Source organism: Clarias gariepinus, chromosome 9, assembly GCF_024256425.1.
Source record: "Clarias gariepinus isolate MV-2021 ecotype Netherlands chromosome 9, CGAR_prim_01v2, whole genome shotgun sequence".
In the NCBI taxonomy this organism is placed as follows: Eukaryota; Metazoa; Chordata; class Actinopteri; order Siluriformes; family Clariidae; genus Clarias; species Clarias gariepinus.
The window spans coordinates 19290722-19301724 of NC_071108.1; the positions used below are offsets into that span (position 1 = coordinate 19290722).

Below are 11003 nucleotides of genomic sequence, written 5' to 3' on the forward strand. Positions count from 1 at the left end.
TGTACCTTCTGAAGGAAATGTTTCATTGAAGTCACAGAAGGAAGCTCAACAGACATTAACACTGCTCACACACAAAAAGGCCAGCAAGGGTTAGCTACACTAAACTCTCACTGAGACAATCATGATAATAATAATAATAATAATAATAATAATAATAGTAATAATAAAGCCAATTTAATTTTTAACGGAAACGAAAACCTCTCCAGTTCTTTGTTTCTCAAGTACAATTTACTACAACGCTTCAAACCGACTATAATCCTGGGAAAAGCGAACAAAAACAAGCAAGTTGTATTAATTAATGCACTGCTGCACCGCAATGCATTTTTTTTTTTTTTGTCAAATTAGTGTCAGAAATGCTACTAAGCCATGTAGTCACATACATTTAAGCTAGGGTTTCAGGAATTTAAGTAATACAAGTGGAACTAATGACTAATGTAGGCCACGCTACTACTTTTTGGATGGATACCGTCAGGAGCAACCGCAGTGTACACGTTCAAAGAGACAGGTCACTGAGTGCAAATGCATAAGCAGGGACAAGAGAAACATTCACAATCACATAGAAGTCAGGCAACCTCATAATATAGTGCATTTACAAAAATAACAGCTAGCTACATTAAGACAACAATAAATATTATTTTCCAGCATTGCAGCTACTTATTTAGAATGGTGAGAAGCTGAAACAGCCCCACGACTAGGTTGGCATATTCATCGAAATCAGGGAAAAACATGAAGAACAGAATGGAAAGAATGAAATGAACTCAAAATACAGTTTAGAAAAGTTATGTTTGGTATCTATAAAACAATGGCTTTTCTCCCGTTTCATCTCCCCTAAAAATGGCAGCAACAGTTTTCATGCACAATATGACTGCTTTCTTGAGTTAGCTTCATACTCTACATATGCCGTACTTTCAAGCAATACCACACACATACGTACATTGCTAATGGAAACACTGAGAAGTAGGCTGTTGTTATTAGAATGTGTGCTTGTCCTACAGGCATTATGGTATACATCTCACTCCTGGTTTCTTCAGTGACATGTTGAGAACACAGTGTCTTCAGAATTAGTAAGATATCCATCATGCACAAACTGCCCATCTTTCCATTATGTTCCTGAAAACAAGCCTCAGCCTCTCACAGAACATGCATTTTGAAACTTTTCTAAGCATGGAGATTTCACAAGCACAAATACATACTGTCACAGCTTAAATCAAGCCTGGTCTTGCTGTCACCATGGTTATAGAAAGTATATTATATATCACTTCTGATAATTACAGTTAATAATCGTTAGTGTCATAGTGTCATACCGTTGGATTACTTGACTTTTGAGAATAAAGTTTTCCTTACACATTCCTTATCAGGATTTTGTGTGTGTTTTAAATCCATTTGCCTTTTGACTCTACTCAGTACATATATTGTACTACTTTACTATCTCCATTCACATATTGTTCCCATATAAAACTCATTTTGAATATTTTTGAGTTGATCGACTGCACTATAGAACAATGCAGAACATCTGAAATACATAACTTGACTACTACTAACATTTGGAAATTTGAAAGCTTCATAAACTTCGTGTTATAATGCATTATGAAACATCGTGACAGAGGAAAAGCTTTAGGTTATCTGCAGTTGAGATCAACCAGGGGATGCACTTACTGTCCTAAACACACCGAATGTCCATGCAGGGGACTTTGATAGGAAACCGTCTCGGCAAAAAAAGTCACACTGACACCTGCTCTGGACACTCGCACAGATCTGAACATTCTTCTCCATGAATCCTCAGACTCCTTTACATTTTTGCTCACTTTGCTATTCAGCTTTAATCCTACATGGATTAAAGATTCACGTTTCGAGTTGGCTCAGAAGGCAAGGTCAAAGGTGAGAGGTGATGGAGAGACAGACATTTGGCAAAGTACCCAGAAAGGGACAGGAAAAATGGCAGACCTTTCACCAACGCTACAGAAGACATCAGCTGTCTGGAGTCAGCTGGGTCTCAATGTCCACCCTGCAAATTGGACACTTCTTATTGGTTGCAAGCCACTGGTCAACACAAGCCTGATGGAAGAGGTGCATGCAGGGTAATCTCCTGATGGGAAAAAAATATATATATACATATATGTTAGCATCAGTTATACATCAAACTTTAGGCAGAAACATAACCAAGATGATTAAGAAAAAAATTAGAATTGTATACTACCTCACATCCTCTCCATCCTCAAGCATCGACAGGCAAATCGTACACTTCTCATCTGTGTCCAGTTCATCTTCATCCATCCCTATTTTAAGCTCCAGTGGTCTTCTCTGATATACAGGAACACAAAACAAACAAATGGGGGAAAAAAAAAAAACATATCATTATAACAATCCAGTGCATAGAAATTCCTGTCGTAGAATCATAGCTGCATATGTGTTTAAGTACATAAGTACACCCTTACAAGAACTGAAACCAACACCAGAGGATCAGAGCGCCAAGTTACCAAGACTCCAAGACCAGGATCAATTACAAGAAAGTGATAAATAAATTAAAACCAGACCAGGATAATATAGACGTAACAAGATGTTAAGAACGTTAATCAAGATATTAGCTGCAATGTGACTATAGGGGATTGCTATAATTCTAAACCATGCACTATGACTGATTTTTATCACCTGTACAAAAATGTACAGATGCATGTTTGAGGATCTTGCCACCCACTCATCTTGTCATTATATATCTGTGACTGGATGCCAAGACTGTCTCTGTCCTTCCTCATACCACCCTCCTTCCTCTGACACCTCGTCTTTTATAATAAATAAAATAAAATAATAGCTTCAATAAACAAATGTGGGCATTTACTACCCCTTTCAAATGTACAACAAGATATGAGAAAAGACATAATTTCATCTTTAAGTTCTTGATGCTTACATGTGTAAATCTAGAAGGTCAATTATTAGACAGTATAATTATTTTTATGGTGTGGTTAATATACATACAGAATGTTTGGCTAAAAGACAGTTTAACATTCACACTAAACAGGCTGGTGTTAACTGATGTTTAAGCTACTGTGCAGTTCCTTTTGCAAAATTTCTTCTAATGGACATGTTTAAAAAAAGGAAGAGCCAGACAATCATTAGTGCGAAAAAGAACCATAACAGCATGTTTAAGAAACTGATGCTGTAATCCATCCATTCTAATTGTATTACATCATTTAGGTTATTTTTATCATCTGTTGCATATATGTATAAAGCGAATGTATGGAACATCTAATCTGTTTACCCCTCTCCTATCTGATACCTGTCAACAGTAAGATTCAGTAAATGCTTTCAAAGCACTTTGCCGATTATGTCTTGAGCAGACATGGAAAATGCAAGAAACCCAAGAAAATGTTAAGAAAATTGTAAAGAAATAGCATCCTTATTGGGAATTAAACAGAATCATGCTGTTTGTGTCATGACAGATGAATGGTGGTTACTTTTAAACATGAGTTTGAATGTGACTGGTTAATTCAAATGTTCCATTATGTAGATCTTTTCTATCCACTGTATGTTTATTGAGATGTCTGTTTCATCAGTAAAAAATAAAATCTTTTCCATGACATCATCTGACTGTAAGGAAAATGCAATAAAAAAATGCTCACTGCATCAGTTGGGGTTAAAGGAATTGTTGCCAGCTAAAACATATTAATAACTGCAGCATTTATCCAACTTAATCCAACTTAATAGTGTCTTTATCTTTCTGAAAAGTGCTGATAAGTACAGGGCTACTGGAAAGAAAAGCATGTCCAGCTATGATGTTTCCTTTTTGTGTAGTAATAGCTTAAATTAGATCTAAAGTTTATACACTTTTTATCGATTTTTCTTGGAGATGCATTGTATCTATAATTGTGTGATATTTTACAGAACTGCATATTAATAATTATTTGCTCATTAACATGAACATTTTATTTAGTCGAGCTCACCTTTTTGTATTTATGAGGAAAGGTAAACCTCTCAATGGTAGTCTGCACAGCCCCCCGATTCACATTACCAAGCCTGTCTTCCAGCTGTAAGAGTTCCTGAAATGAAAAACATTCACTAGTCCTTATTTTCTGAACAATGTTTAACAACTGAGACCCTTTTAAGTGGGGTAGCACTTTACAAAGTGTTAATTGCTTCTCCTGGTCAGAAAAGGATGAGACACTACCTCATAGCTTTCCCTCACAGCGGTGGCATGGCGGGAGGGATTGAGGCCCTGCAGGGTTAATAGATGTAACTGTGGATAAGGGTAGTTTCTGATCTCATGGACAACCTGTAAAAACAAGACATTTTATTCCATAAAACATTAGTTTATCTGAACTAAAATCATTTCCAATGTAAATTGCTTGTTAAGGCAAATGTGTCTGTGAGACACAATAATTTGCCAAATTTAGTATTTACAGAATCCTCACCATTATGAAAATTTTGTGTCCTTCTTCTAATGTTTTTTAGAAGAAGACTTCGACTAGGCCATTTTAAAACCTTTTATTTTTTTTAGCCACTCCATCAATATATATGTAGTTCTGTAGATTTACTAGTGTGATTCAAATCATTGTCCTGGTGCATGACCAAATTTTGACACAGTTTTAGCTGTCAGACAGATGGCCTCGCATTTACCTCTAGAATACTTAGGTATACAGTGGATTCCAATGTCAACTCAATGACTGCATGATGCCCATATCCTGTGACTGCAAAACAAGCCACAATCGTCACCCCTCCAATACTGTGCTTGACAGCAGGTGTTTCTGCTGAAATGCTGCTTGGTTTAACCAAACATGGTGCTGGTATTAAAGCTAAACAGCACTTAGGTTTTATTAATCCTTCTGACACTGTGGTTGAATCACATGCAATTTTGCGCACCTCAGTCATGCTTCCATATTCTGTCTTTGTTCAGTCTTCTTCTAATTGTGCCGTCAAGGACTTAAAGTGAGCCCTGAAAGGTCTGGGATAAAGCTCTTGTTTTTTTTGTATTTGTCTGAGCAACGCACAGCCTGATGTGCTGGGACGTCCACTCCTAGTCTTGATTGCTTTCCACTTGTGAATAATCTTTCTCACTGTAATTCTTTGAAAATGGTTGTTTAACCTTTCCAGATTGATGTGCAACAACAACTGTTTCCCTAAGACCACTGCTTATGTATTTACTGAAGCTCCTCTATGGCACCTGCTGCATTTCATTTGTGCCACATGATGGGCTGATTAGATACCTAAATGAAAGGTATTCCTAATACCTTCCACTATTCCTAATGAAGAGGATAGTTAGTGTAAATTCTTCTTAGTATGGAAAAACATCTAACCAAAGATACACCTTACTGAAAATGGTCTGAACAATCAACAGGCAACTTCCATAATACAGTTCATCCATAAATTGATGCATATCACCTTATTGTAAGGAATATGGAAGACATACCACTTGTGCTGAAGATGCATTTCTGGGAAAGTGGTGCAGCCTTGGAGAGGCCAGGTAGTGCTGATAGTGCTGCGGCAGCTGAGGGACATGGTAGTGTGAATGAGGTAGACCAGGGTCCACACTCAAGTCCCTGAGAAGAAGAACCATCAACCATGTGTTTACAGATTTTGCATTCACCATTTGCATTTATGTTTTATTGACTCTCGTATATATTTGCATCTAGATCTACCTGACATTTGCTGTTTAGTCTAATGTGCTTTATATTTCAATAAAAACAATATTTACTCACTCTGTATGGTAACATGCCTATATGATGATGTGCTGTTGTATTTAACAAAACTAATAAACTTAAAACTTAATAAAAAAATAAATAAACTTTTTTAAAAAAACTTTAAAGTAGCCAAGACATGTTTTTAAAAAATGTGGATTTTGAACATTACCAGTCTGTTCCTTCAGCAAGATAGCGTGGCTGCTGTGGCACAGGTGGAGGGGGAGGAACATGTATGGAAGGGGGGTATTCATAGGGGGGACGGATCGTCTGGGCATGGTGTGCTGTTCTCTCTTGGCCATGTCTGCTTGAAAGAATGAAGGTTTGATATCAGCTCATCAATATATATGTGGTTTTGTCATTTTAGGCTTTTTTATGTTAGCATTTTATGACGTCCAAATAATGCATAACTTGGCAGGCTATAGATTTTCCAATGTCTGACCTGGGCTGTGGAAGGAACCTCCTCTGCTGTGCCTCCAGGATCTGCTGCTGGATGAGGTATTGCTGGTGTAAAGCCTGAGGTAGGAAGGGGGGGCCTTGGATGTCCTGGAACTGTGGTGCTGGTATGTGGCCAAGGGGAGGATGCAACGGGGCAGCTGGCTGGTGTGTTGGGCCAAGGTGCGGGTTTATGCCCGCCTGAGATTGTCCTGGATGGGGCATTGGGAAGTCAACAGGGATCTGGGCCTGGGGCCCTACTTGGAAATGCCGGCAAGAGGTAGCATGGCTATGCTGATGCCTGTTAAACTGAGATCCTGCAAGAACAACGACACCACGTCAACTAACGTTGGACAAAGAGATGCACATTTTTAAATTAATGTACAACTCTTGTTTATCAGCTCTCCTAAACTCCCCAAACCATACTGCACTTTTGAAGAATGCAGAGTGAAGTTAAAGTGTTTTGTACAAATATACTGGCTTATGATACTACCAGGGCATCGCAGTGGTAGTCATCAGCAGCATGTCGTATCATTTTGGTTCTCATGGTCACTTCTCACCTCTCAGCAGCTGACACTTCAACAACAGATGTAAGCAAGTCTACTATTATTCACTGACTATTCCAAGCATCTAGCTGAGCCTCTCAGAGGGGGTTCCTTGGTCACACCTGCTGTCTCAAAGACCCTGAAAAATCTATGGGCTTTGGCTTAGATGAAAGATTCACTAAGTTACTTGTATAGTTGTCCTGGCATAGCATGCAAGAAAATAGCAGAGCAAAATAAATTCTCATTACACAAGTACACAAGAAATAAATAATAAATCAGTGTTATGATTTAATGATTTGTTCTGAGTGCATATGGGAAACAAACATGTTTTAATTGAACAGACATGAAATTAAAAAGTGACATAATGGACCTTGACAAGACATGTGGCTGAACATTTCTATGCATCTTCAATATTGGTGTAAATAGGGTGAATATAACATGAAGAAAATATCTACACTTAAGTACAAAAATAATATAATCAGCAATAATAACTTGCAATTGGTAAACTATAAAAAGGGATGTTAACACCCAAAATTATTTTCCTTCAAAAAATATGCTGCATATTTGTGAAAACCTAGGACTTCTTATGGCCATCCGTCATGCTTTCTGTTTGGTGATTGTTAACTGGCTCTTTGGGATTTTACATCATTTGTTTTGTGCAATCTATCAACACACCTGGATTAAATAACATTGGCATATAAAGTAACATGTTCTTGGCTGTTCTTCACTAACCTAAAAATATTTTAATCTAAATAACTTATTTTTAATTTAAAATCCTCATGTTAAGTAATAAGATTATTAAGGTATCCTTTAAGTCTGAAACACTGAGTTTTATCACTATTGATTCTGTTTGGTCAAAGACTAAAAAAAAAAGAGCAGGTTAAAATAACTCAATTTACATCTTGAATAACTGAAACCCAATTGTTTCATAATGATGTTATGTTCGCCAAATGTGCTACATGAATGTATGTCCTTTGGCAAACAACAAACTGAATGAATTATTTATTTAAACCATCTGAGTCCCAAGTAGTTTTATATTTATTACATCTGTAAAGAAATTTCCCACACACACTGCCAAAATGTCTTCCAGGTGTGAGTGTAGGATAGGGACATTATCTTGGAATAACTTACTAACAAAATACCTCAAGGCATAGTTTAATCTGTTCATAATGCCACCATTTTAATTTTTTTTTAAGATTTGCAATTTAAAAAGAGAGAGATAATGCCAAGCAGTAGTTAAATAAGTATAAAGTTCAAATTTCTTTAAAACACTTGATGTCTACAGAACCACTGAGTTTTTATTATACCTTCAAGTCCCTAAATAATCAACATAAATGGCCACATATAAACTCAGTGAGCTCTCATGATGAAGAAAGCAAGGAATCTATCTTTGTCACAGCAGGAGGGAGGAGGTGGGAAGGGGGCAATAAATGGAAATCAGCAAGAAGCACACTGGAGGTTAGGAAAAATACTATATTCTTTATTGAAAAATATTAGTATGTGTGGATTTGTGTCATAATAATAATAATAATAATAACACCATGCAACAAATAAAAACAACATTGACCAAAGGCAAGGCCCACCATGCTCCGTACAGGGTTAAACAGAACAAAAGCAGCATCCAATGAGCAGATGTGTTGGCTACAGCACATTACAGTACAGCAGGGTACATCTTTTCTACAGAAAGATTACATTGGAGTCTAATCAATGTTGAATAAAAAAAAAATGAATAATGTGATTCATGCACTGAAGTCTATTATCAGAACAAAAGGTAGAGAAACCACAACCAAACAATAGACATTTTCACTCTAATAGAGGATATTTGTAGCAGTGCAGGAAATTAAACATCCCTGTGAAATGGATAGCATTTTGGAATTTGTTAGTGCAGAGATCAAGTAAAGGGCTTAATTAATTAGCAAATTTTTATGCTGTGTGTATTGATGAGCCTTATGTAGGCAGTTGTTAAAGCCACGTGGCACATGTCTGGGTGATGAACACAGGTGCAGTGTAACGTTTGTGCGGCTATTACATTGCATAGCATGTTTGTGAAAATAGAAATGTTTAACACAATTTCTTGTTATAGCCATACAGACTACAGATTCCCAACTCTGGTCCTGGAATACCACTTGTCCTGCACATGATTGTGTTCTGCCTGCTCTAACACACCTAATTTAACTCTGGAATGGTTAATGTTTACATTATTAGCCGAATCAGGTGTGTTGAGAGCAGAATCAAAATGTGCAGAACAGGATGTACTCCAGGACTAAGGTTTGGAGCCTGTGATATAGGAAGTAAAATTATAAATGTGTCCAATTTTTAACTAAACAAACAAATAAATACATAAAGCCAGCACATCCGGTGGGTACAATGCACCTTTGCTAGTACGAAGGGCATGATGCTTTCTTTGAATAAGAAACTGCAAAATGCATCCACTTTACAGGAATTTACACATGTTGACTACCAAGGCTGGAAGGGATGTACATGAGTCAACTCCTCTATTGCTACTGTATACGGGTTAACTATGTCAACTTAACATAGAGAAACATTTTAGCTCAATGTTATTATTATTTTTTTATCTTTAACATAGGGGAGCACTGTTCTTGGGTGTTCAAATACCAATGTCGTCTTCGGATGGAAAGAGGAAATGAAGAAGGGGGATCACAAAACAGCTAAATGCAGAGAACAGGCAGAGGCCACACCACACAGCAGCAGATGATCATTAGCTACACAATGGAGGGGGGACGACAAAGATCGGATAATGCAGAATGTAGAGCCAGCCTCGATACTATGAGACAGGAAATAAGAAACAGAAATAAAAGCACAATGAAATCGTTGATGCCACTCCATGGTTAAAAAAAAAAAAGAAAAGAAAAAAAATCAGTGCCACGCTAGCTTAGTTAACCAGCTAGCTACATCCGCTCAGCTAGCTAGTCAATCGGGCAGCTAGTAGACGATGTGAGCAAGCTAAGCATAGTTAGCTAGATAGCTAATTAGCGGATGTCTCACCCTGTGAGCCCCGTCCTCCAATGTAAGCGTAGGAATAATTATTGAATTGGCGAACAATATCCAAATGCCATTGCACTTAAACATTTCATGGAAGCCGGATCGTATAGTTACCTACTATTTGCTGAAAAACAATAATACCCGAACAGCTAGCTGATTAGCGGCCATTACAAAGAACTGCAGCTTAAATGCTAATATCTCTCAAACACAATGTTCACATTTTAACTGTTCGGTTAATTTTTGACATCTATAAAAATTCAGTTTGCACAAATGGATTGCCATGTAAAATCAGCTACACCAAATAGCCACACAATCTCCAAAAGCTACTGTCTCAGGCCTTCATTGTCTATTAGCGGCACTAGCTAACTAGCTAGCCGCGCACGAATATTAACGCTTAAAGGGGAAATTAGACACCAATGAAACACACACATACACACACACATATATATGCAGTTACTAAAGACAAAACAATGCTCAAATTAATATGTGCTTCGCTAAATAAAAAAAAAAGTATTATGTTTTTCAGAACATTCAGCTGTTAGCTGGCCAGCTAACAGATTAGCTTGCCCTAAACAGAAATCGGTCATGCAACGATTATGTGAAATCCTCCCTTGTTGCTTCGCTTGCTCACTAGCCAGCAAGGAGAGCAAACAGCCACGGTGAATTGTGTTTATCGCTAGCTCACAGCCAGAGCGGAATTACCACCAAGGTCGACGTGTCTGTATCTAGGGAAGTGCTCGTAGCTAGCTATGTTAGCAAGCAAGTGGTATTTTTGGAAGATTTCGTACACAGCTAATGTTAATGGCTAAGACAAGTAAACGGAATAAATACCTCTATTTCTTACTGAGCCGAAAACGGGTAGAACCAGGTATCCAACGTGTACTAACACCATCTTTGAATTCTTCTGATCTTTTAACAGTCTTTAAAATGATGGCTCAAAATACTCGTCTAGAAAGAAAAAACTAGCTAGCGTTACATTCAAGGCAGAGCGCGCAGTTGCCTTGAGGACAAAGACGGAGAGCAGCGGACTGCTGCTGTGTGATCAACACAAAGCTGGACATGAACAGCTTACTCCTGCAAGTAACCTCCAGGTGGCGTTGCTGAGCAGGAAAAAAGACACGTCTATCCCGAACACCGCATGCATCGTTCACTATCCTGGTCGCTGTTATAATATTAGGTAAATCCTTTCAGGAGAATCTGTCTGACCTTTTTACATATTGGGGAATATGCTTTGACGGTGAGGAATCCTTTTCTCCTAGAACAGCCTTTCCCAGAACAACAACCTTTTCCACAGTTTATTACTTACTTTATTATTTACTTTAATAAAGTTTTACAGCTTTACAGTAGTGAT

General features: G+C 37.6%; 1 protein-coding gene across 3 annotated transcripts; it reads right to left on the reverse strand.

Annotated features, from left to right (window-relative positions):
* Nucleotides 1-876: 876 nt before the first annotated feature.
* rnf165b (ring finger protein 165b) lies at nucleotides 877-10710 on the reverse strand. 3 transcript variants are annotated; one of them, XM_053503920.1, is made up of 9 exons: nucleotides 10484-10710; nucleotides 6598-9434; nucleotides 6112-6421; nucleotides 5842-5976; nucleotides 5402-5531; nucleotides 4163-4267; nucleotides 3939-4034; nucleotides 2198-2301; nucleotides 877-2086 (listed from the first exon to the last, which is right to left on the reverse strand). In XM_053503920.1, the coding sequence occupies exons 3-9, from the start codon at nucleotides 6327-6329 to the stop codon at nucleotides 1969-1971; spliced, it is 906 nt and encodes a 301-aa protein (XP_053359895.1). In that variant the 5' UTR covers nucleotides 6330-6421; nucleotides 6598-9434; nucleotides 10484-10710; the 3' UTR covers nucleotides 877-1968. The 3 variants fall into 3 exon arrangements, with proteins under 3 accessions (XP_053359895.1, XP_053359894.1, XP_053359893.1); XM_053503919.1 differs by lacking the exon at nucleotides 6598-9434 and having other exon boundaries at nucleotides 5842-5973; XM_053503918.1 differs by lacking the exon at nucleotides 6598-9434.
* Nucleotides 10711-11003: the final 293 nt, after the last annotated feature.

Bases quoted from the DNA above. Each gene is read 5' to 3' on its own strand.
- rnf165b (XM_053503918.1), bottom strand. From the start codon at position 10,544: ATGGTGTTAGTACACGTTGGATACCTGGTTCTACCCGTTTTCGGCTCA. The intron at 4,035-4,162 runs GTAGTGTCTCAT...TTTTCATTTCAG, and splicing joins CTGTGAGGGAAAGCTATGAG to GAACTCTTACAGCTGGAAGA. The intron at 2,087-2,197 runs GTAGTATACAAT...TTTTCCCATCAG, and splicing joins GAGGATGGAGAGGATGTGAG to GAGATTACCCTGCATGCACC.